Raw genomic sequence first — 26,204 nt, 5'->3', positions numbered from 1 at the left:
AAATACAAACCTAGAAGTCTTCCTTGGTTTTGCTCTTTGCCTAACACCCCTATATCTAATCCTTCAGCGGGTCCTCTCCCCTCTGGTTTCAAAATATATCTGAATCCAACCACTTCTCATCACTACCACCCTGGTCCAAGCTTCTACCCTCTCCTGGATGACTGCCCTAGCCTCCTAACCCGTTACCTTGTTTCCTCTGTGGTCACCTAAAAAATGATTCTCTACACAGCAGCCAAAGCAATCCTTGTAAAATGTAATTCAGATGCCACCGTCCTGCTGTTAAGCCTCCAATGGCTTCCCGTTGCACTTAGAATAAAACCCAAACTCTTTGTCATGGCCTTTAAGGCTCAAGAGGAGCTGGCCCTGCCATCCTCTCCTACCTCATCTCTACCTCTCTCCCACGATCACTCTTCCAGCCACACTGCCTTCTTACCACGTTTTGGGCCTACCAAGCTCAGGACCTTTGCACTTTCCATTTGTTCTACCTGGAATGCTCTTCCCCAAAGTGTTCCCATGGCTAATTCCTGCATTTTATTCAGGTCTTTGCTCAAATGTCAACTCTTTTGAATTTCTAAGCACCCCATCCAAAAGAGCCTCTCTCCTCTCCACCATTCTTTATTCTGCCTTATTTTTCTTCATAGTGACTAAATTGTATTTTATTTGTCTTTCCTCTAACTACAATGAACATAAGCTGTGTAGCAGCAGGGATTTTGTCCTGTTTACTGCCTTATCCTATCACCAGCACTTAGAATAGTGCCTCACACATAGTAGAGAACCACAGTACAACCACATAAGTCTTTAGCTGAAAAGAGCCTTATGACTTTCCTTCCTTCTAGTAACTGCTTCCTTTCCATTATCTGTCTCTTAACAGCCATCTCAAACATTCCCATGCTGAAGTTACCGTACTAGACTTTCTTCTGAGCTCCCAAGACATCATCCTCTAGCCTCCCATAGGCACCTCAAATTCTACAGGTCCAAACTGAATTCATCATTTTCCTCCATAGTTCCGTATTTCCTCTGCCATCTTCAGTTTCACAAGTTGGCTCTGTGAACTCTCTACCTTGGAGAACTCTTCCTCTCCATTTCCCTCCTCCCACAGCTAACCTTACCAATCTGTCCATTCCTCTCCCACCCTCAGCTCCACCATTCTAGTTCAAACCCAGTATAACAGTGTCTGCTTACATCACAGGGTGATCTTTCTAAAACGGACACCTGATCCTGTCATGCTCTGCTTAAAAACTTTATAGTTTCCTATTGCCCTTAGGATAAGTCAAATATGTGGATGTAGTTAAGAAGGCCCTTCAGGACTCAGGCTATGCCTCTCTAGCCACAAGCTTTTCCATTTCCCACCTCTGCCAGCCCCATCATTCAAATTCTATGTTCTGGCCACACAGAACCACTGGAGTTCATCTCACCTCCACACCTCTGCATCTGCTATTTTGTTTTAAACACTCTTCTCCTCCACTCTTCCCCCCACCCCCATTCTTTCAGGAAAGAACTAAGCCTGAACATCACTCCCTCCATGAAACCCTTCCAGACAAATACTCACAATTCTGGGTACCAGAGCACCTAGTACTTTCTTTATCAAAGCACCTATCCCACTCTGTTGTAACTGCCTTTAAGGAAGTAAGCATAGAGACAGAAGCTGTCATTCAAATTGGTATGCCGAGCATCTTTCACAGTACATTTAAAAAACAAACATTTCATTTAAAAAACAAACATTTTCTTGAATAAGTGAACCTCAACTGGGGTTGTTAGTAGTTGAATGTAATCTCCACAAGTGTGCCCTTTTAGTTTATTTTTTTCTCTTTCTATATTGTTTCTCTCCTCACTCTTCATTTTCCCCATGTGAAGCCTCCCATCTGGGCCATGCCTTCTCAAGTCTGTTCCCCCGGTTTCACACTGAGTAGATGCCCCTGGTTAAGTACCCGAGTCATACCTGATCCCAAGGATCACAACCTGCCCCTAATGCTCAGGGCTTCAGGCAGCTTGATGTACCAGCTGAACATTTTCCTTTTTCTCTTTCAAGAGCATAGGGATACTTGGACACAAGATAGGGAATAATAAACATGAATGAATTCTTTTCAGGGATAGCTCAATGAATTTGGTATTAAACAAGAAAACAAGGGGTGCTTGGGTGGCTCAGTTGGTTAAGGGTCACACTCTTGATTTCGGCTCAGGTCATGATCTCAGGGTCAAGACTGAGCCCTGCGTCAGGCTCCAAGCTGGGTGTGAAGCCTGCTTAAGATTCTCTTTCTCTCTCCCTCTGCCCCCCACCCCTGCTTATGTGCATGCTCTCTGGGGAAAAAAAAAAAAGAAGAAAGAAAAAACCCAACAAAGCTACCACCTGATTTGGTGAAAATTCTTTTTTTTTAAAGATTTTATTTATTTTTATTTATTTATATGAGAAGAAAGAGTGAGCATGAGTGGGGGCAGAGGGAGAAGCAGACTCCCCACTGAGCAGGGAGCCCAATGCAGGGCTCGATCCCAGAACCCCGAGATCATGATCTGAACTGAAGGCAGATGCTTAACCAACTGAGCCACCCAGGCACCCCTAATGAAAGTCCTTCTAATTCAGAGGTAAAGAATATATTCAGATCACTAGTTCAACCAGTTATTTTATCTGCATTATTAAGGAATGATGTCTACCTCAGAGAAGATTTTTACAACTGTGATATTTTATATATTATTGACATTAACTAATAGGGAAAAATTGCTTTTCATTTAGAAATTCCATTTCTATAAATTTATCCTAAGGAATACTAGGCAAGTGAGCAAAGGTAAGTAATGTTCATTGCAGCATCCAGGATACATTGTGAAATGAAAAAAACAAAAACAACTTATAAAGCAGAAATGTAGAAGGTGATCACATTTCAGTTTTAAAAAATGTTCATTCATACTTAGTGGGGGTGGGGGAAAGGCCAACATTTATTGAGCACTTACTATTGCCAGGCACTGTTTTAAGTGCTTAACATATGTTAACTTACTTGTCAAAATAGCCCTATGATATAGGTACTATTGTCCTCATTTTATAGACGAGGAAATAGATGCAAAGAGGTTAAATTTTTGTCCAAGGTTGCTGGCAATTGGCAGAGTTTAAATCTGTTCCCCAGCAGATTGGTTCCAAGGAGTAAAATAATACAGAGTAGATTGTTAATGGTGGTTATATCTTAGGAGGAAGGGGGTAGGGAATCCCCCCATTTGAGGGTCACTTATTCATTCCAAAAACACAGACCTCATTTGAGGGTCACTTATTCATTCCAAAAACACAGACCTCTTTCACATGGACAAAAGAAAGACAAAAAGCGGAAAAGCAAAAACTACTATCCTGTTCAGCGTCTGGGGAGGGCATAAGGGGAGAAAGCGGTTCCGGTCAAGACTAGTATGGTATCTATCATAACACTCACTCTTGCCAGACCTACTGGCTCATTTATTTCCTCTTCAGAATGGCTCCAGAGGAGTCCCCAGGGATTCAAATAAAAGCCTACAAGTTGGGGTTTCTTCAAGTGTGAAGTTTTATTCACTGTTGTGCTATAAGTTTCAGAGAGTAAAACAAAACAAAACAACAAAAGAGTAACTCAGGCCATGGCTGAATTTCCATTGTGGGCTGGAAGCAGAGCCTTCATGGTTCCTGTTCGATTTAGCTGGGGCCTCTGGCAAAGGGAAGGCGGCTACATACCACGTGAACACTTCTTGTGAGAGTCAAGGCTATGGACGGAACCTGTCACAAATACTCCCATCCCATGGAAAGGTCACTTGAAAGTGAGCTGAAGCCAGCTGCAAAGCACTGAACGATTTTGTCTGCTAAGACAATGACCAAAGATAAGGCCAAGCCAAGACCAGATCTCATTCTTTGGAGTTTAAGGTATGCCTGACTCCTGGCCTCTCACCTGCTGTCACCCTAGCTGGACAATAATGTGACTAGTTTTCTTTTTTTAAAAATGTTTCCCCTGATAAAATATATGATTATAGAAAATAAAACTCAGTGATAACATCACCACTGAGAGATAACCAGTTTTGAGATTCTGATACACTTCCTTCTACTCTTTTTCTTTTAGAGTTCATAAAGTATGACTATATTTTTAAAATTGGGACCATATTATACACATAGCTTTACATCTTTGTTTTCCACTTTACATTGTAAACATTTTCTGACATAAAATTTCTTCAAAAAATAATTTTTAGTGGCAGAATAATGCATATCCTCTCTACTTAACTATTCAGTTAAATAGTTACTTAACTATTTAACCTATGTAGCTAAGGGTCTCTTTAGCAGTCTTAGAGGCAGAACAGGTCCAAATAAGGCTTCATTTCTGCCTTTCCCATATTAGCCACAGGAAAGACTGCAGGGCACCACCAGGGGTCAGTGCAGAGCCATTCAAAGCCTTGCTGTAAGAAAACTGGTTACACAAAAATCCTGATTAGCAAATCCTATCTATTACATTAGAGGACTATTCACATGAATAGCCAAGTTCCCTACCAGAGCAGACTCTCCTGGTGCAGATTTCTCAGATCAGAAATTATCAGATTCTTCCAAATTATAATTATATTAAACATTTACAAAACAACTATTTTTATAAACCAAGGTCTATCAATGTAAGGTGTAGTATTAGACCTATTCTCACCTGCTTGGCTATGAGACCATTTGTGCATAAAATACTTGGCCTGATTATTTTATAGGTTTGCTGTGAAAATAAAATAAATAACATGTAAAAGTATCTTATAAATTACAAAGCAGCACTTAAACTTTGAAGTGCACTATTTGGATGAGTTATCTCCTTTAAAAACTAAAGAATGTGGGGCACCTGGGTGGCTCAGTTGGTTAAGCATCCAACTCTTGATTTCAGCTCAGGTCATGATCTCAGGGTCATAAGATCGAGCCCTGCGTTGGGCTCAGTGCTGAGTGTGGAGCCTGCTTGGGATTCTCTCTCTCTCCCTCTGCCCCTCCCCCTGCTCTCTCGCTCACAAATAAATAAATCTTAAAAAAAAAAAAACAAAACTAAAGAATGCCAGGTGGTATCATGATTATGAAATTAGGTATAAGAGATATGCTTTGGCATTTTGTGGGTTATTTCATTGGTTTTTCTTTCCTTAGCCTTTGCTCTCCAACTGTTAAAGTCATCATGGAATTAGTAATCTGTTTTCCTAGAAGCTGAAGTTATCATTTATAGCCAGCCAATTTGGTTTTTGTTCTCCTCATTTACCTGAAGCTCCTTCAGGAAAATTACTCTGATCTCAGAACTGGCTTACACGACTTATGAGTAGGTGAGTAACAGGGATCAAAAAGCCATTTCTCACCCAGCCTTTGGAATATAGACATGCATACTTCTGAAGGAGATTATGTAGCTACCACCAGGCAAGGGAAAAAATCCAAACATATCCCCATCCCCTTCTTTCTGCCCTGATTGCAGTTTAGGGGATGCAAAGACGTTGCTCATCATTTAAGATTCCAGTCCTGGTGCTACATTTTAAGACCTGGACATCATATGGCTATAGAAGGGAAAAATGGGACAAAGGGCCCCTTCTCCACCTGATGACCAAGTCTTCTGGGTCCTGCCTAGTACAGAACGAATTAAGGGAGAATAAATGATCAAAAAGCCACTCCAGGCCTGACATGTGTGACAGGCCCCTGCACAGGTGACTGGCACTCCCGGTCTCTCTAAACCCAAAAGTGACACTTAGGAGCCAAAGGTACGAAGGGTCCTCTTTCCCAGCTGGCTAGGCTCTGACTCAGTCCTTCACCCTCCTTCTACTCTCATTTCCTCTCCAGTTCCGTGCCGCATCATTTGGCAGCAGGGATGAAAAGGAGCTAGGGCGGGCATTCTGGCGATCAAGTAGCTTTCAAAGCCAGCTTGGCGTAGCCTTTCCTGAGAGCAGTCCAACCTGCTGACAGGTCTGCTCTGACCAATCTCAGAACACATGGGGCCTGGGTGAAGCAGGGCCTGGGAGTCCCTTATCATTGGCACTTGATTTCCTACTGTGTTAGAGCCTTAAGCTGTCTGGCAGAAGGAGGGCACAGAGGCCCCAAGAAGAGAACAAGGATGCACGCACAGCAGTTCACACTGCCCTAGGGTAGTTCCAGCAGACAGCAGTCCTGTGTCTGACCTCTGAGGTCCTATGTCTTAGAGCAGGATCTAACACAGGGCACCAACTGAACAGCTTGTGCTCCTGGTTAAGTGCAGTTCCTGGTACACAGGTGTTTGACAAATACTATTTGCATGATTAATGACAGCTTTAGGCCACCAGACCAGCATTAGAGCACAGAGTGGTGCCTGTAGAGAGCTACATTTCTCTGGTCAAAAAAAAAAGGGCTGGGACTGGAGTAGTGAAACTAAACCTACAGACTTCAAAGGAAGTCAAGAGCATCCCAACAGCTGGATAAAAACCCAGGAAAACTCAAGAGCCACACAACAGGAGTGTAGCAACTCAGATCAGTCACATTATTTAAGAGCAGTTTCTAGTACAAGGGCCCTCAGGGCACCTGCCATGCCCACAAGGGCCAACTTCCTAAGATCAGAGTCTGGTTAGCCGGCTGGCTCCACCCTGCAGCCAGGAGGGCTCTGAGACACCAGCAGAGCTGACAAAGAGGCCCCACGGAGTTGGTGATTCCCTTGGCCACAAAGCTGCATGTCTTGGTTTTATGCCTCCTAACCTGCTAGGCCTCCAATCTGCTTCAGTCTCAGAGTCGCTGCAGAAGCCTGTGCTCCAGAATGAGCTGCCAGTTGCCTAAGAAGGCACCCAGGGGCACATAGAGCCTGGTTACTCAATGTTGTCATAGACCTGGATCACGTCGTCATGGCTGCCAAGAGCCTGGATGAGAAGGGCGGCCTGCTCCAGGTCGGGGTCAGCCAGCTGCACCTTTGTGTTGGGGATGAATTCTAGTGAACAGGATACCGAACACAAGCCCAGGGAGTCCAGCTTCTTCCTCACTTGATGCAGTGAAGAGGCATCACAAATAAACTAGGGCAAAAGAAAGTCAAGAGGTGAGGGGCCAGGAGATAGCAGAATAAAGCCAGTCAGAACTCTGCAAAACCTGAATGGAACTACTGTATGAATCACTGTGTTTAAGTTCTTAATAGCAGAGATACAGTTTTCAGAGTTCTGAATCTTTCTAGTAGTCCTGAGTAAGCCCTATCTAGTATTTGCTTAATAAATGCTTATGCAATACGTGAACTCTTTATGTCACTTGTACCCCAGGGCATGAGAAAGAAGAAACAGAAAGAAGCACGCCTTAATGCATTAGGACCCTCTCGAAAGTCCACCAAACGTCAAGCTTCATACTCACTTTAAAAATGTTCTTTTCCTCTTCGTCTTCAGTTTCCTTGACATCTTCAGCTCCTGCTTCGATTGCCAGCTCCAGGGCATGCTCTAGGTTCACAGCTTTCTTCTCTCTGTCCTCCACTCCAACCACGATCACCCCCTTTTTGTCAAAAGAGTGGCGAGCTCCATCAGCCATCATTCCCCTCAAAGGAAAGGAAACACGCCAGACTGAACGCCTGTAGACACTCAGCTCCACATAGCACCGCATTCTAATCACTCTATTTCTCACCCAGCCTTTGGAATATAGACATACATACTTCTGAAGGAGAATATGCAGCTACCACCAGGCAAGGGAAAAATCCAAACATATCCCCATCCCCTTCTTTCTGCCCTGATTGCAGTTTAGGGGATGCAAAGACGTTGCTCATCATTTAAGATTCCAGTCTTGGTGCTACATTTTAAGACCTGGACATCATATGGCTATAGAAGGGGAAAATGGGACGAAGGGCCCCTTCTCCACCTGATGACCAAGTCTTCTGGGTCCTGCCTAGTACAGAACGAATTAAGGGAGAATAAATGACCCCATTTGGATTCTGCTAAGGATGAAGTATGCTTACAACTTGAAACACCACCAGGAACAACTGTACTTTCCTTGCAAAGAATTGGAACCTCAAGGCTTCATACCCTTCCACTCTCCCCAGACCTACACCTACCCATTCTTGTTCAGGATATGTCTGATGTCTGAATAGCACTTGGAGCCACTGTTAGATAATGCCTCAATGAGCAGAGAAGAGCCACCAGGGCCTCGGCCCTCATACAGCAAATAAACATCCTTGTTTTTCTGCAATAAACAACATGAGCACATTTTCCTGTTTCCCAATTCCCTCTTGCACCCCAGCCCAGAACACAGATACTGACTCCATGGGATGGGCACTCTGGGGTACAGCTTAGGGTCTCAAATCTTTATTGTCGCCCCCCCCACCCCATCTCTGAGAAGTGGCTCTTTGGGACCAACTTTTGAAGTAATTACAAGTACGACCCCTTACTGGGAAGGGAGTCTGTTTCTCTGGTCCCTGAACAATCAGTCATCTCCTAGTTTCATTTCCTCCCTGTCCCAGCTGAATCCCACATCTAACACACACACCACCCCCCACACTCCTACCAAGACTCATCCTCCTACACCCAACCCGCATGAAACCACCTCTGAAGTCTCCTACCCCTGGGGTGCTGAGTATCACTTTAGGAAATAGCACACCTGGGCCCTATCATAAGAACCACTAAAAATAGCATGGCCACAAAATTCCAACAATTCATCAAAGGTCTAGTGACCAGTCTCAGTGGACCTCCCGTGCCGCCTCCACTCATCCCTTGCCCACACATCTGACCTTCACCACTCTCTCCCAGCACCGCTGCCTTTCCAGGAACTCAAATGACAATTTCTTCCTTCTTCTTTCACAAAGGAAATAAAAGATCAGCAGGTGGGGAGAAATCCTCTACTTCCACTTTATCCGCACCAAAGCCCACATGAAGGCATGTGTATGTATAATGGTTAGAGAACAGGTTCTAGAGTCTGTCTGGTTTCAACTCTGTCATTTTCCATGGGACTTGGTCACCTAATCTTTCTGTGTCTCAGTTTCCACTTAAGGTTGCTTTGAGGATTCAGTGAGATAATGCATACAAAGTTCTTTCAAAGTGGTTGGCCTAGAGTAAGCACTCAATAATTATTAGCTATTAAGATGCTTATCACTTCCTCAAATCCTTCCTACTGTCCCAGAGGAAGACGTATCCTCTCACCTGGGCTCCAAGACAATTCCCATTACTGGGCTCTAACCCTGCCCCTCCCACCATCACTAATGCCCCGTCTCCCTTTCTACTGGCTCTTCTCCTTTAGGGCATAAATACCTGAAAAACACATCCTTCCTCAATCTAACATTCCCCACATTGTAGCCCCTTCTTTCTACCTCATCTCCTCACACTTTGGCTGAGTAGTCCTAGGCCGTCTGGTTCTGTACATTGTCTATTCATCCTATTCCTGATTGTACGCCCATAACCAATGTCCAAGGTTAGAGAGCCACCAGAAGGCTCTGTATTGAGGGTATCAACCACAATGCTATCCGTCTCTCTGATAATCTAAGGAGTGTTTGGTGGCCTTCCAGACATGGGCCCTGGAGGGGCTGTGATCAATAACAAGAAGTCAAACTGAGGACACACCCCCATTTTCAGCGATGCCTCAATCGTTGACTTGGGCATGTGCTTGCTGCGACACACCTCTAAGATGTTGGCCAGACTGCTGTTGTGCTCAGGGTTGGGGCCTCCTTCTGAGATAGAGAGAAAAGAGTGAGTGAACACATCTCATTACAGCCGGGGAGAAAGAAGGGATTTCTGCCATTCTACCCACCCCCAGCCAAAAGAGCAGCAAGTCACCACTTGGCTCTCAGTTAATTTAGAATATTTATTCAGTGTTTAAATGGAATATGGAGAAGTATTTTGGAAAAGAAGTTTCTAATTCACTCTTTATTTTATTTTTTTTTTAAGATTTTATTTATTTGACAGAGAGAGACACAGCGAGAGAGGGAACACAAGCAGGGGGAGTGGGAGAGGGAGAAGCAGGCTTCCCGCCGAGCAGGGAGCCCGATGCGGGGCTCGATCCCCGGACCCTGGGATCATGACCTGAGCCGAAGGCAGACGCTTAACGACTGAACCACCCAGGCGCCCCTCTAATTCACTCTTTAATGATGGATGTCTTTCTGCTAGGTTTCAGCAAATACCACTTTGCATCAGATGAAGAGGTAAGGGATGAACATGGTACCAACATTTCCTGGACTTATTAATACCCCTTGCTGTGACTCTACTATTTTGTGTGTAATTATTGAAATGCTCGTATGACAGCAGGTAATCATGCTGTCTCTCAGGGTAGGGGCTATACCTCATTATTCTGTGTTACCAGTGCTTATAACAAACACTCAATAGTGCTGATCTCACTCAATTATCAAGAATTTAGAAGGAAGCCAAGAGAAATATCAGGCATGAGTTCTAGGGGTAAATTAGTATTTACTGAGTGCCTATTATGTGCCAGAAACGACCATACAGTGGGTACTACCCGAGTTTTACAGAAGAAAACTGAAACTCAGCACGGTTAAGCCATTTGCTCAAGGTCATACAGTTAGTAAGTGACAGAAACCAAGTCTTCTTGACCCCAAAGTCCATGATTTTTACAGGACTTTTTTCTCCACTCCTATAGGTATCTGACACTAAATACAAAAACAAAAAAGTCCTCTTGCAGTGGCTACACAATTGAAAAAGACAAGGTTGCAAACTTACCTTCCAGTAAATGTGTCTTCTTAGGAAACCCTAATGAAGCAAACTGAGACTGGGCCAGTAATAGATTTACTCCATGCCCCTGCCACAGCCTATGTGCTACCAGAGGGGACTAGAGGGCTTGATTTGTCTCTTCAGGCAAGATACACATGTGACCTTACTCTTAGGGTCTGTTTCTATGAAGTACCCGGCTACACACTAGAATGAAGTCACTTTTACCATTACCGTCCTAAGAGCAACTCCCTGCCACGCAGGCCGGTGGTCAGCATCTGGAAAGGTGAGTGGAGACATACAATGTAGGTAGGTGCCCTGAGCGTTTATGAAGTGGGAATTAGGGAAAGAAAAGGATATGAAGGACCAAGGTGGGGGGGGCTGGTTTAGCTGTGGGCGCAGAGAGGGCAGCAGCGGGTGACTTACCTTTAACTGCCAGGCGGATGCTCAAACAGAGCTTGGAGAAGATGCGACTCCTTTCGGCGTCCTTGGGACCCTTGATATGCCGGACTTTGGACCACTTGTTGTGCCCGGCGGGGACCGCCGCGGTGAGGTGCAGCGTCCTGCCCAGAGCGGGGGTACAGCCCGTGGGCTCAGGCTGGGAAGCCGCGAGGGTGGGCAGAAGAGCCGCCCGGACCCCGGGGCCTCGCGCCCCCGGCAAGCACCGGGCAGCGACCCTGCTCAGGCTGACGGCGGCCCAAGCTGCCATCGGCTCCGACCCTGGACCAAGGTCAGCAAGAACAGCCAACGAGCAGCGGCCAAGGTCAGCCCGTGGCGTCCGAGGCGGAAACGAGCAGGTCCTGAGCCTGCGGCCGCCTCTACCCGTCACCAGAGACCCAAGGGCTCAGGCCAGCCCCGAGCCCGGACGCGACCGTCCTAATACCAAACCCGCGGAAGCCGGGCGCGGGTGCCTTAGATAATGTAGCGCACTTCCTTTCCCCGGTCCGTTCCAGAAACGCGTCCCCACCGCCCGAAAAATCCGTTCCGCCGCACGGTACTTGCTCCTTTCTCGCACCTGTGCAGAGCCCGGGCCGAGGTGGGGGCGACTTTTATTAGAGTCCAACTGAAATTTTTAGCTTTAACTAATAGTTCACTTAGGAATTTATTATTGTTGTTGTTTATTATCCAAGCTACTTTGTGATGGGCTCGGCACTCTCCTCGTACTTTGCCATATTACAAACATCAGATTGCTCTTGTACTTTTCCAAGTTCCTGTATTCAACACAAACCTGGGGCTTTGCTGATCCTTGTTCCACTTCACTTCGCCTCGCTAAATTTTGTTTTTCCTTCAAGATTTAGTTCGGACATCATTTTCCACCAAAGGAAAACATCCCCTAATTCTCCTGTTGGGCTCAGATGCCCTACTTTGTGCTCACATGATCCTTCATACTCGCCTGTACCTTAGCACTTACCTAAAAATGTTTGTCTCCGCCACAGTATTAAATTCTTTGAGAGCAGGACGGGGACCCCTGTGTCCAGCATAGTTGTTTTTTTGTGTCTTAGTAACAGCTTTATTGAAATAATTCACATGTCATACAAGTCACCAATTTAAAGTGTATAATGGTTTTTAGTATATGTATTCAGAGATTTGTGTTACCATCACCATAATCAATTTACATTTTAGTCACCCCAAAAAGAAACCCTTGTATCCATTAGCAGTCATTCTCCATTTTCCCCCAATTTCCTCAGTCCTAAGATACTACCAATTTACTTCTTCCTCTATGGGTTTGCCTATTCCGGACATTTCACATGAATAGAATCATACAATATGTGGTCCTTTGTGACTGGCTTCTTTCACTTAGCATGATGTTTTCAGGGTTCATTGATATAGCATGTATCAGTACTTCATTCCTCTTTTATTGCCAAATAATATCAATAATGCCATGAAGCTACAATGTTTTATTTATCCATTCATCAGTTGATGGACACTTGGATTTTTTCCACCTTTTGACTATTATAATATAGTCATGAACATTCAAATACAAGTTTTCGTATAGATATGTTTTTGTTTCTCTTGTATATACCTAGAAGTGGAATTGATGGGTTGTGTAGTAACTCAGTTTAATCTTTTGAAAGGAACTGCCAGACTATTTCCCAAAACAGTTCCATTATTTTATGTTCCCACCAGCAATGCATGAGGTTTCCACTTTTCTCCACATCCTTGCCAACACTTACCTCTTTTTGACTATAGCTGTTGCCACTAGTGAGTATAAAGTGATATCTCATTGTGCTTTTGATTCGTATTTCCCTCATGACTAGTGATGTCAAAGATCTTTTCATGTGCTTACTAGCTATTCATATATAGTATTACTTTTTTGTCATTTAAAAATATAGTTTAATATGTAACTTTGAATAGCAAAAAGAAAATTAAGGGAATTTATAAGCACAAATAAGCATGAAGGCCAAAGTAAAGTCTGAGATTGCCCTAGTCCAAGCAGCCTAAGTCTACCAGGGCAAACCTGTAGTTCAACAGAGTCAGGCTACGGACTCAGTCCAACAAGGAAAACTCCACACCGGAAGATGGTGGGGTGTCTCACCAAAGGAAAAGATAATTATTATAGGATTGTGGGGAAAGGTGGAGGTTAGGTGAAATTTCAATGAAATAGAGTTTGATAGGCTCAACGGAACACAGAGCTGTATGAGAAGTGGGTCAACATCAGCTCTGGACTGCAAAGCAGACCGAGCTCAGTTTCTGTGCAAACTACAAAGCTAAATGGGGAGTGCCATGTTCAGAAACACCTGCTCTGAAGTTCTATACCTGGGTTGGAAATCAAGGCTGCTTCTCTGTCAAGAGTGACTTAGATTCTCCAAGCAAGACTACAAGTCTTCATTCTCCCTGATAGAATTTCAAACAGGAGTCTCTGATTTTAGAGAACAAAGTTTCTCAGTGAATTAAAAAACAGAAAAGCAGTCACTCAGAGAAGGGAATTTTATAACACTCTAAGTTGCAGGTGTGCTTGGAAGAAATATTGTTTCCTGTTAACTTTGCAACTGGTTTTATGTGTCTATCTGTGATGAACAGCAGGGCAGAATTTTACTTTCTGTCTAAGCTAATATTCAAGATAAATTCACAGATGACTGAACCATTCTCTAGAGCCTGGTTTTCAGGATCATTGAAATCATTAACAATGAGCTTGGTTGCTAATTTGATGGGTGTGGCAGAGACAGAACTATTTATCCACCACTTTATTTCCTCTTCCTAGGCGTACAGGCAGACTGTCTTTCTTAAATGTCCTTGCAGTTAGGTTGGAATCATGTTACTAAATTTGGCAGATATGGGCAAAACTATTCCTAACATAGTTTCCCCTTCTAAGCAACCTTGGAGGCCACAAGTTCTGGATGATGTAGCTGACCAAACTCGGAAGGACTTCACATAAGCAAAAAGTAAAATTTTGTTGTGTTCAGTCTCTGCGATGTGGGGGTTGGTTACTGCAGCTTAGCCCAGGCTAGCAAGATGAATACAGCCGGTACGACTCTCCCAGAGCTCCCCTTAAAACAGGAATCTCCTATTTCCCATACATGTTGTTGACCATATAGCACAGTTCTAACAGAGCCAGCAGGTGCTCATTTGGCCACGTAGAGTCTAAACTCTTGAAAGTGGTTTTTTGTTTGTTTTAAAAGTAGGCTTCACACCCAACGTGGGGCTTGAACTCACAGCCCTGAGATTAAGGGTCGTGTGCTCTACTGACGGAGCCGGCCAGGCGCCCCATAAACTCTTAGAGGACATACTTTTCCCCAGACCTACTGCCACCCCCAGCTCAATGCTTCTGACATGATGGCAGTTACTTGCCAAATACTGGCTCACAGAACCAGTCACAATTTGCCCTTCTCTTCCCTTGAAATGACTAAGTGTGAATCCAGAATGAAAATAAAAATAAACGGAGGGAGTATTCAACCAGGACTTAGAGCATTTGAATAGCAGTGGGGACAGGCACTCCTCCATCTTACCACGCTGGGGCGTAGGCTGAGGAAACTGGCTTGGACTTGGAAACCCTAGCCAGTCATCAGAACCTGGTGTCCAAACACACAGGGTCTGGGAGTTATCATTTGTCATCCTTCAGAGCCAGTAGTTTACTGCATCCTGACTACCCTGTCTCGTAAATCTCTTCAGTTATGCCCCGTCCTCTCCTCCCCTCCTGCTCCTGCTTTAGGTCAGGCTTTTACTTCTTCTCGTCCTATTACAATAAGTGAACTGCCTCCCTGTTTCACCCCCTACTCAGGCATTTTCTTCACTGACTCCTAAAGTGCAATTCTGAGCATGACTTCCCTCTGTGTGAGTTTTCCAAAGTCTCATACAAAAGACTCTGCCTGATCTGGCTCCTGCTTACCTCTCTAGTCACACTCCCCATCATTCCCCATTCAAAACCCCACATCAACTTATAATTCTCTTAATATGGCCATATTCTTTCTTGCCTCTATAGCATTGTACATGGATGTTCTCTCTGCTTTAAATATCTTTCCCTATTCCCAGAGAACTCCTACTCAGCCTTCAAAACTCAGCTTGAACATCCCTTGTCTTGTGAAGTTTTCCCTGACCTCCTCTGGCTCCTACCCAGACGTAGGGGATCACCTCCTCCTCAGGGCAACCAGTAAGCCTAAACACACCCGTATTGCACAACATTGCCAGGAATTGTTTATCTGGAAGACTGCAAGCAACTTGAGGGTCATGGCCCCTGACACAGAATAGGTGCTCTGTGTTTTATTAAAAGGGATGACTCCGGCTGTCAGATAGTGAGATGGGCTGGGGTGGACTCTCAGCCCCCAGCCAGTATCTCTGGAACAGGACCACAGTGGCAGAATGGGAAGAACTGAATTCATCACAAGAAGAAATTCAGTCAATCCATACATGTTCAAGTTTTATTACAAAGTATGATGGGCAGAAAATACGGTACTTCTTATACAGGAGGCTGAAACAGAATGAAAGGGTGAAAATTAGGTTTAATATACTCAGGAAGCAAGAAATAAAGTCATAGATGTAACACTCCACTTTCAGGTGCCTTTGAAGTCGCCTTCAATGGAGATTTACCATTATGGTTTCACAGCACAGTGTTAAAATTTTATTACAAGCCCTGTGTACAATCAGTCCTGTGATAATAATATTTTAAAAAGAAAAACGGGTGATAGTACAGTTCCGTAGGGGGCAGCTTCCTCTCCACCTGACCATGGGAGGTCACAAAACCTAGAGTATAGAGGAAAAGTTTAAATATGTAACAAGAAATGAAGTTCAGACATACTAGGCTAGAGGGGACAGAAATTGATTGGCTAGAGCTTAACATCTCAGAGAACAAGGAATCTCCGTTTTCTACACAGAGGTTTGTACAATCATGCTACAAGTTCACACTCGGGGGAGGTGGGGGGGAAGTCACTGACAGGGTCATAAAATACACAGGAACCCAAGCAAGTGATTCATACTCAACTCAAGCGAGTCAAAGCTGTAGCTCAACAAGTCTCGTTGCACACTGGATTACCACAACCAACCCCAGGCTAGAGCATTTCTCTTAAACGGCAGACACCACAAGTCCATAGTCACTGGGTTGTCCTAAAGGTGGGTCCTTGTAAGTTTTCTAGCTATTACAACGACTGCCAATACCTTTCTTCTTGAGTTCATACTTTCACTAGCTTATTTGTTTCTGGTTTGATACACCAGTCCAAGCCTCTTTGGGAAGGCACCTGCACGTTTCCAAACTTAAAAAAGAATATCCACAAAGTAGCCTGAGAGGACAGGGCCCGCACTGTGTAGCCACACCTTTAACTCTGAGAGCCAGCGGCAACGACAATCGTGGGAGAAGAAGAGGGTGCAGGTGGGAGAGGTGGGCAAGGCTCTGCAATAGGAGACGCTGGGGGCAGCTGGCCCAGCCAGTACGGAAAGCCTCGTCCAGGGCTCACAGTGATGCTCAGCTCAGCTCTCCTCCCTCGGAAATCCCAACTTAAGTGCCAGGCATGACCTTCCTTCCTCATCCTGGAGTGCAGAGAGTAAAGGGAAGCATCTGCGTTGAGAGAGGCGTCTACTTGAGTAGTCTCCCTTACTCCAAGCCAGGCAGGCAAAGAAGCTGCCACATTCTCAAACTGGGGATGGCCCTCCCAGGTGTGGTAAACCCTGCAGCTCCCACCTGTCCTTATCGCCTCCGACTTGAGGCCCAGGCTGCAGCAGGGAGAAAGTTCTACGGGGGCAAGGCCAGAGGAAGAGAAAAGAAAAGGGAGGGGAGGAAAATCGGCAGGACTGTTTACAACCTCTGCTCTGTACAGGCCTACAACCAAGGAGAGCCATGATGAGGAATGGCCACGGGACGCCCACCACCTGTGGATGTTGCCACCGAACATCACCTATAGCTCAGTGCTGCAGGAAGGGGCTCCCTGCCCGAGCTGCCATCCTGTCCCCACAGTTAGCCAGTGCCACAGATACCTGACGGATGGTCCAAAACGGCTGACACAGGCGGTGCCCCCAGCCTCATTCCATGGCCACCCCAGACCTTTCATGCCCTCTAATATCTTCTCCCTTGATCTAAAGAAACACTTACCATGGATTTTCTCCCACATCCCAAATCTCCTCCGAAAATTTCAGCCAAAACTATCATCAAAACCTTGTAGGAGTCTCAATTTTTTCTGTTTTTTTCCCAAATTTTAACCAGTTCTTTGAGAGCTGATCCTGGTTCTGATAAGAAATTCTCACCCAGTGATCAAATATCTTCCCTCTTCAAGTCCTCGACTTGCAGCTCCATTCCTCCCTAGAAGGTGAGGGTTCCAACTCTTTTGGGTGTAAATACTCAAGCCCCTGAAGGACTTGTACCCATTCACCAACTCTCTGATGAGGAACCTGAAGCCGAATTTATTTAGCACCTCTCCGTCCCCTCAGAGCAGACAAGGAAAACAAAGGCAGCTTCGGCCCAGGGGGTAGGAGCATACGGAAGGGCCACCGCCAGGAGAGCCAGAGCCCAGACATGCTGCCCTGTGGCCTTTCCAGGGAAGCCCTGGCCACTGCTCTTCTCACACTTAAGGAGAGCAGATCCAGAGCCTCCCGCCCATTCTCTCTGGGTGGCAATCTGAAAACCTGAACAAATTAAACAGACACTTGCTTTTGCAACTACAACAGATCTCTGCTTCCTGGAGCATGCCTGGCTAAGAGGCTTTCTCAGTCTTGAGACTACAGAAATCCCCTCCTCAGCCATGAGGCCACCTGGCCTATGGTGGAAACGGAGGGAAAGGGAGCTGGGACTTCAAAATACTGGCATCTCAGCAACCGTGAGTGTGTATGTGTTTGCTCAGGGAGACTGGGGAGTCTCACCTGGGCCCCAGGTCGATGCCAGCAGGAGGAGGACCGCACTGCAGGACCTAGGGAGGGGTGAGAGGTCTGGGAGCCCACAGGGCAAGGAAAAAAAAAAAACCACCAAAAGTTGCTGGTTTCCAGAGAAGTAGCAACTTTATGCAAATACATTCTAATTACTACTAATTTTTTCTCCTGATTGTTTTCCAGTTCCAGTTGACAAATGTCACCATGCAGACCACGTTTAAGTGCAGATCAGGAAAGGAATCTTAACTTAGAACTCAGTGCAGTTAAGCCCTGCCCCAGGACGACCAGCCCCTCCTACACTCTGACCTCCATCTCAGACCCTTCCCCAGGGGAAGGACCTGATGGCCTCCTAGAGCAAGCAACCATCAACTTAGACTTGCTACCCTTAAGAGAAGGACCCTGGAACCAGCAAATAAGAATTACAAGCAGAGGAGGGTTCTGACCAAGAACTGCTCACTTTACACTGCTGAATGACACAGTGCAAATCTGGTAGTAAATGAAGGAAAGTCAACCTCAAGTGGATGGCCAGCTAAAGAGCCTCAAAATCAGAGTAAGAAAGTGAAAAAGTAGAAGGGGAGATACGCTAAGAAAAGAGCCTTTTTCTTTGGACAAGTGCCTGTGTAGTAAAGCAAAGAGCTGTGACTTTGGAGATTAAAAATGCATCTGCTCTGGAAAAGGAGACTCAAACAAAAGAGTTTAAGGGCCCAGGAGAACAAAACTGTTTTGTTTCTCAAGAGCAGGTGAGAACCCAAGTGGACAAAACCACCAGCCTTAAGGTCTGCTACTCTCCTACTCAACAGCTGCACAACTCAGAGGGGCTCAAAAACCTGTGGCAGAACATGCTAGACCAGAGTCCCCCTAGACTCTGAGCATGTCCCAAACCCTGCCTGCCCAAAGACTCATCTACCACCGGAATCACACACAAGCCCTCTCCGTGGAACTCACTCATGTAACGGAAACAAACACTACAGCCTGCAAGTCCAATACTGCTCAGCACCTAATGGTGGGGGTGGGGTGGGGGGTGGGGTGGGAGGGTGGTGACAGGTGCACCTTAACTGGCTGGCCCTGCAGCTATCTGTTTATTTGACGGCCTGGGATTATCACAGCCTATTAATCCACTCCTTCCAGGAGCTGACAGTCTCCCATATCTAAAGAAGATCTTGTTCAGGATTAGACACACAGACTATGTGCCTTTCAAGCAGGACTCTCTCACTCAAAGAGTGGCCAACCATCAGTCACAGTAAACCAACCAAATCGAAGATACCAAAGTTCAGCTTACAGACTGTGCTTGCGTATCATTCAAGACGTGAAAGAAAATGGCCTGGGACTCACATCTGGAGGGAAACACCGACTCGGAAACTAGGTAATGGAAATGCACTCTAAGCTCAGCTTTTCTGAAACCATTCCCTTCAAGTCAGACACGCTGTCTCTCTCAGCCCTACCACATGGCCAGCAGGTCCCAGTGGGGTCGGACAGAGGTACTTCAGGAAGTAACAGAAGGCTTCACGTGTCTGTCTGGGAGCCCAGAATGCCCTTGAGAAGAGCCGGGCTGAGAACAGGTGAGAGAACTGGCCGACTTCAGAGCACCAAGGCGGTCTGGGACTCCTGGTCAGGTACGTTGCAGTCAGGCAGTGATTCAAGAAGGCAAACTGCTCATGGGGTCGAAGGCCCAGTGCTAGATCCAGGCACTGAGGGAAGAGAGGAAGTGCTAATGGGGTGGACTATGAGACAAAGGAAGAAACCGGGAAGAGTAAAGTTCTTTTCGTAAAAAAATCAGCCTGATAGGTAAAAAATATACAAAGTTGAAATTTGTTAAAGACATTGATAATAGGAGGAAAGACAACTCCAAATTGGTATTTGTTCCCACGTAAGTGCTAACAGGACACAGACACAGATTGCCGCCTCGGGCAGCAGACAGGTAAGAGACATCTGGGGCAGAGGAGTACAAACATAGCCAGTGCCTGCAGTGCTCATTAACACAACAGCTGACAAACAAATATACAGAAAAGTTCAATGGAGGAACCAGAGGAGGAGAGAAAGGGAGAGAAAATTGTAAAACTCGGCCCTGGGCTGAGGAGGCGCCACACTAGGACTGAGCCTGGCGCAGACGGCGACGGGACGACTGGCCAGGAACTCCTAGAGCAGCTTCTGCTAACAGTGATGCAAAGCAGTGAGACACATACTGGCCACCAGAAACACGCTTCTTCTTACTTTGGGGATGGGGCAGAGGCAGGAAACACACAAGCCCCCGCCTCGTGGGCAAGGCGCCGCCAATGCTACACTCGGAGTATTTCCAGGCAGTTGTTGTAGCAGATGGCAATCCAGTCGGGCTGGGTGGACGCCCACTGCACGTTGTTGATCTCTCCTTCAGCTGTGTAGGCCAGGATAGGGTCCTCGATGGCCCGGGGCATTTGCTGGATGTCCCAGATGAGAGCCTGGTGATCATCCGCTAGTGACAGAGAAAGCCAGCAGCAAGGTCACAACTTGGGCAAGGAGGAAAATGGCCCCTGCATTCGGGGAGGGTGGAGGGATCACAGTTCACAAAGCATTTGCTCACCAAGATCCCAGCCAGGGAGGTTTGATTTCAAGCCCCCGTTTTATAGATGAAGAAACTGAGACTCAGAAATGTTCAGGCCCTTGCCCCGAGCCCCAGAGCTATGCAACCCGTGAACGGCAGAGCCAGCACTCAGAGCAAGGCCTCTGATGTGCCCCAGGGCCCCGGTCACTGCGGCAGAGCTAGGATGGTGGAACGGGACCTAGACGGGCACCTCTTACCCGGGGCAGGCATCAGGAAAGGACCACGGGATACAAAAATGATCCCCAAACATGTCATTTGCAGCCACTTAAAGTACTTGAGCACTTAAAGATCCCTTTCTGATGATTCAACTTAATGGGATTTTACCCTATTTCATGAACTTTTATACTTCAATGCGGTGTTACACAGATGAGATGAAGTGCTGAGTGGACATGTGCTATTAAAAACAATCTTCCCTAGAAAAGCTACCTTCTTTGCCCTGGAAAATACCAGAAAGAAGGCAATCACCTTAAAAAAAATACATAAGCACATGAAAAAGGACCGGAAGAAAATATATCAAAATGAGAACAGCGGTACTATGAGAATGGCAAAGTTATGAGTTATATTTGCTTTTCTCTAGTTGGTAAGTGATCTGTAATGTGGTCATTTACTTTTATAATCAAAACAATAAGTTCTTAATTTAAGGGAAGAAAAATAAAAAGGCAATGACCTTCAATACCACAGTGTCCCCCTGATCCCATCAGCCTATCCTGATGTGAAAACCTATCTCTGACACACAGGAGATTTGAGGAGCCTAACATGCCAGGCAGGCTCGTGTGGGCAACACCAGCCTCGTGCCACGGCCATATAACCCAGGCGAGGTGCAAAATGCCCTTCCCAGGGACCACCTCTGTCAGGGGCTCTGGGGAGCTGTGTGCAACACTCAGCACATCTAGAGCACTAAGTTCTTTGTCCTCAGTGCCACTCTCAACCAAGCACATTCTTCAGCCACAGCTCCTTCAACTGAAGGGACTCGGGACAGGTACTGTGTGCCCAGCAGTGAGCCGCACAAAGGCAGCCACTAGGAGCGGAAGATGGGCTTCTACTGGGGGGCGCTGGTACCGTTCTCCATGAACAAGGGACACCGTTCTTTCTTCCTTCTCCCCCCCCTTCCCTATCCACTCCCCTGGGGAAAAAAGAAGGCAATCATGAAAGAGTCAGACCACAACCTGAGGTGCAGAGGAAGGCAGAAGGCCCCTAACTGCTCCTCAGTGACATACAGGCATGAGCAGAAGGCCAGAAACAGGAAAAGTTTCACGCCTTTCAAATGAATACTGAAATAGCACAAAACCACCAAACTACTCTGCTCCTCTGGCTTCATAATGAACAAGGAAATGAGGATGCTACGGATTAGTGAGGAGAGGAAAAAGAACGTTAGAGAGAAACCTGAGGCACCGATGAAAAAGATAAGAAGCAGAACATTATGGGGTGAGAGTGGAATCCCGTCTGTGTAAAATAAAGGGGCAGACATTCGTACTGGGGGGGTATATGTAGGCATGTACCCACATAAAAAGGTGTCGAAGGAGACACAATGACTGTTGTCAGAGGCCACCTATGGAGAGTGGGACTGAGGTGGACATAGGACAGGAAGGAGAAAAGATGACTTTCACCTTCCTATTTTATATACCTCAGTATTATTTTAATTTTTAATAACAGGCTTATATTATTCCTAGAATAAAAGCACACTGACAGCCAGCCTATTTTTCAGGGGTACTCTTTTCGGTCTGGCAAATGGTGAGGTGGGGACTACAAGTCACACACCAGTGATCAAGCCACGCGGGGCCTTCAACACCTCCAGAGCCTACTGCAAAGTCGTTCTGTCTCCCCAGGGAGTGTCAACTGTGGCCATTCCCAAACATTCTGTTCCATCTAAGAGAGATTGCCCCCCTTCTCCACAGTCCTGGATCTGAGTCCTCTGGGCCAACCTAGATTTCAGGGAGGCACAGCCTGTAACTGATACATGATGTAAATAGTACACGGCAGGAGCTCTGCTATCACTGAGGATACGAGATCGTCTGGAAATGTGGACTACTTCAATTTCACAAGTGGAGGGAGGCTCTCAATTGAGTTACTTTGCTCAGTCTCCCAAGCCACCCTTAGGAAATAGCAAGGATTACAGTTCTAAGGAGACAAGAGGAAGATCTCCTCCCCTCGCGCCCCCCATGGCTCCTCCCCACGCCCGGCCACCACGATTACCTGCGGTACAGATGTGGCAGGATGAGTGTGGGGCCCAAGCAATGCCATTGACACACGCTCGGTGGTTGTTCAACCTGGCGACAGGTGTACAGGGAACTCGGACATCCAGAATCACTACCTGCAGAAATAACAAGTAAACGGCGCAGGTACTTCAGGGTGTAACGGGAAAACAAACAAGACACCACAAAAGAAAAAATAATTCTAAAGCATAACGTCTTGGTTTGTGGATTTAAAGACCATTAGAGGCAGAGGGTCTTGGGCCCAAAAGCAGCTACAGGACTGAGGAAAAACAAAACAAAGACACAGGCAGTTTATAGTCTCTATCTTAAGCAATGTAGGGCCTTTATTTTTTTTATTTTTAAAGACTTTATTTATTTATTTGACAGAGAGAGACACAGCGAGGGAGGGAACACAAGCAGGGGGAGTGGGAGAGGGAGAAGCAGGCTTCCCGCGGAGCAGGGAGCCCGATGCGGGGCTCGATCCCAGGACCCTGGGACCATGACCTGAGCCGAAGGCAGACGCTTAATGACTGAGCCACCCAGGCGCCCCAAGACTTTTTTTTTTTTTTAAGATTTTACTTATCTGACAGAGAGAGATAGCAAGAGCAGGAACACAAGCAGGGGGAGTCGGGGAGGGAGAAGCAGGCTTCGGCTGAGCAGGGAGCCCGATGCGGGGCTCAATCCCAGGACCCTGGGACCACGACCTGAGCTGAAGGCAGACGCTTAACGACTGAGCCACCCAGGCGCCCCAATGTAGGGCCTTTAGACTGGTAAGGAAGGGAAGAAGCGGAGTAGGTAAATGAGTTTGGATAATCCACCAAGTCCTATTCGGTGCATGTGCTAAGAATTCCATGCATGCTCAGCTGAACAGAATGAGAGGCCTCTCCCCACAACCCCCAAAGCAGAATTTGAAATGTAAGAAGTCTGAGGTACTGGCTTCCCCAAAAGTTAATCACTGCATCATCTCGACGCACACTTTACTGCTTTTATTAAGTAACGGGCTATGAAGAGTTGTCATTTCCGTGTCTGTTTGCTAAAACTGGGAGAATCTGTCCAGACCACAGAAGAGGAAAACTGCCTGTTTCTTTACTCAGCACCATAAGCACATATGATTTGGTTTGCTTTTTAGACACTGCTTTTCTTGGCTCCAACTCCAATGCTCCAGTATTAAAAGTTCTTAGCACACAGTCCTTGTTTTAGATCAGGCTTTCTCAATCCTAGCGCTACTGACATTTTGGGTCGGATCATTCTTGGGGTCAGGGGGCGCTCTTGCATGCATTGCAGGATGTTTAGCAGGACCCCTGGCATCTGCCCATGAGATACCGGTAGCACTGCTGCCTGCCAAGTTGGGGCAATCCAAAATGTCCCCAGACATTTCCAAAGCTCCACTGGAGAGAAAACTGCTACCAGCCGAGAACCACTCTGCTAGCTAGCCTCAGTGGTGTCACAGTTAGGTGGCCAGGCCTATGGCAGCCCGAAGCAGGGTACTCACCTCCATTCCATCCATGGCCATGGTGGCCAGGTAGTTAGGGTCCTGCTTGTTCCAGCAGAGGCGAAGCAGTGGGTGATGCTGTGGGTCTTCATAAATGATGGTGCTGTGTTCTAGATGACGGAGGTCAAACATCCGCACCGAGCCATCAGCGCCCACGGAGGCAAACATGTCCCTGCCACCCCCAGCCCGACTAAACGCAATATCATAGACCTGTGGGTGAATAAGAAGCTTCAGTCAGATTCAGATCCGGGACCTTCTTTCCCTGTAGCAGGGAACCCTACTATCCCTAGTTCCCCTAAACCCCATCATGACACAGAAGGAGGTCAATAAAGCCAAACGGTATCTGTGAGTTCTGGCGCCTGAGACCTCTAACCTCGGTGACTTTCTGCTATACAAACTGGCTGGTTTCTTCCTGCATTCTTGCTTTCTGAGTCTGTTTCCTCCAACCCTCGTGATAAGACAAAGAGCATAAACCCTGCTGAGCAACAGAGCACAGGGCGGAGTTTTCTATGTGCTGTCAGCCAATGGCTGTCCTCGGCCACACTACAAAATTGAGACATTTATTTCCCTGGCCTTGATGGCTTTCATTTGTGTGTGATCAGAGATAGATCCATGCCCACATTAAGGCCATTGCTTTGAGAGGTGGAGGCAGCCCTCCTGTGGCCACTTAACAGCAGCCAAGCAGGTTCTGCTGTGAAACCTGGACCTGAAACTCATTTTCTTTTCTTTTTTTTTTTTTTAATTTATTTGACAGAGAGATAGAGAGAGAGTACAAGTAGGCAGAGAGGCAGGCAGACGGGGAGGGAGAAGCATGCTCTCCACTGAGCAGGGAGCCCGACATGGGGCTCGATCCCAAGACCCTGGGATCATGACCTGAGCCGAAGGCAGCGGCTTAACCGACTGAGCCACCCAGGCACCCCTTCAAGAAAAAAGAGCAGTTTTGAATCATGGGACACTCAGGTGTTCCTGTCTTCACAAAGAGGTTCAGGATCACTCTCCTGTCCTAGGACATGCTCTATTTCTTCTCCTAGTTGGTTTGTATTCATAAGTGAATCAATTTAGGTTTTGAATCATTGTTTTCTGCATTTATTACTTGCTGCAAACATTGCACACCACTAATACCTATGAGAAAACAGGGGCAGAGAGCAACAGAGAGCTTCAGAGAAAAAAAAAGCAACAAAGAGAGACGGACAAAGCCAGAGCCAGAGTGGAAAGAGAGAAAAACTGAAAAACCAATTCCAAGGATCTCCTGGGGTCAAGGATAGTTAACAGCTGACTTCTGGGGAGACATGAGTGGCATCTCTCACTAAATACCACGACTCCAGCCTTCTTGAGGTTCTGCTTACTAAGGGACATTGCCAAAGAAGCATCTATTTCTATTCGACCTCATAAATTCCTTTTTCTCTGGCTGACTACTAAATTACACTTCTCTGTCTATGGTAGGAATTAGGAGTGGTACAAAAGCAAATCCAGCCGGTCATCACAAGGAGGCCTGACAGATCACGGCTCTGACCAGCACTGTCCACCCATGTCAGGGCAAGGGTATGTTTACAGGATGTGTTCCCCATGAGCTGGCTCCCAGGAATCCCAGGGACAGGGACACCTCGGCTGCCCCGCTAAGCGCTCAAGTGCCCCAGGCAATGCGGCCGAGCATGTCAAGCTCTCTCAACTCTTTCCTCTTTCTCCACCTAAGCATTTCCTCCTAAACCTCGGGAAGGTGACAACTCCTGGATAGACACTCCCCTCCTCCACACCCAGCCCTGCGGCAGGCAGCAACAAGAAAGAGCTTCCAAACAAGTCTCCACTTTGACAAAGAGGTGGATTGAGGAAAAGCAAAGGTCTAGGAGGTGTCGCTGTTTCTCTGAGAGCCAACCTCCCAGGTCTGTTTCTTCAAGGCCGGGGTGCTGGTTAAGATCCATCCCTGGCCCTTGCCCTAGGGAGAAGCTAAGGTATTTCTCATCCCCTCTCTTTGTTCCCTCAGTGTCTCTGGCAATGGCTGTGTCCCCTCCGTGGTTTTAGCTTTTGCCAGGGACACCCAGCCCCTGGGCTCCAGGAACCCTGTCTCCTCCCTTCGCCCCTCTGGCCT

General features: G+C 46.5%; 2 protein-coding genes across 4 annotated transcripts in view; both read right to left on the bottom strand.

Annotated features, from left to right (window-relative positions):
* Positions 1-5,356: 5,356 nt before the first annotated feature.
* Positions 5,357-11,456, bottom strand: LOC110570387 (translational activator of cytochrome c oxidase 1). Its single transcript, XM_044921628.1, has 5 exons — positions 10,996-11,456; positions 9,472-9,578; positions 7,974-8,101; positions 7,286-7,463; positions 5,357-6,960 (listed from the first exon to the last, which is right to left on the bottom strand). Exons 1-5 carry the CDS (start codon positions 11,276-11,278, stop codon positions 6,760-6,762), a joined length of 897 nt encoding a protein of 298 aa, XP_044777563.1. The 5' UTR covers positions 11,279-11,456; the 3' UTR covers positions 5,357-6,759.
* A 3,919-nt stretch (positions 11,457-15,375) lies between these two features.
* DCAF7 (DDB1 and CUL4 associated factor 7) overlaps positions 15,376-26,204 on the bottom strand; it is a 33,104-nt gene continuing 22,275 nt past the window's right edge. The window contains exons 5-8 of one of the 3 annotated variants that reach the window (XR_002479725.1): positions 24,119-24,328; positions 22,628-22,745; positions 20,068-20,305; positions 15,376-15,475 (exon numbers count right to left, since the gene is read on the bottom strand). Coding sequence is in view for 1 of the 3 variants with exons in the window: in XM_021678496.2 (XP_021534171.1) it covers positions 20,133-20,305; positions 22,628-22,745; positions 24,119-24,328 (501 nt within the window). In the remaining 2 variants the exon portion in view is untranslated. Of the gene's footprint in view, positions 20,306-22,627; positions 22,746-24,118; positions 24,329-26,204 lie in introns of all 3 variants that reach the window. The other 2 variants (XR_002479726.1, XM_021678496.2) reach the window with 2 other exon arrangements.

Source organism: Neomonachus schauinslandi, chromosome 15 (genome assembly GCF_002201575.2).
Source record: "Neomonachus schauinslandi chromosome 15, ASM220157v2, whole genome shotgun sequence".
NCBI classification, from domain to species: Eukaryota; Metazoa; Chordata; class Mammalia; order Carnivora; family Phocidae; genus Neomonachus; species Neomonachus schauinslandi.
The sequence above is the reverse complement of the archived record's forward strand: the minus strand, read 5'-3'. Positions and strand labels throughout refer to the sequence as shown.

Coding starts and splice junctions, on each gene's coding strand:
- LOC110570387 (XM_044921628.1), bottom strand. CDS start 11,278: ATGGCAGCTTGGGCCGCCGTCAGCCTGAGCAGGGTCGCTGCCCGGTGC. Junction 9,579..10,995: donor CATCCGCCTGGCAGTTAAAG/GTAAGTCACCCG, acceptor TCTCTATCTCAG/AAGGAGGCCCCAACCCTGAG. Junction 7,464..7,973: donor CATATCCTGAACAAGAATGG/GTAGGTGTAGGT, acceptor CTTTCCTTTGAG/GGGAATGATGGCTGATGGAG.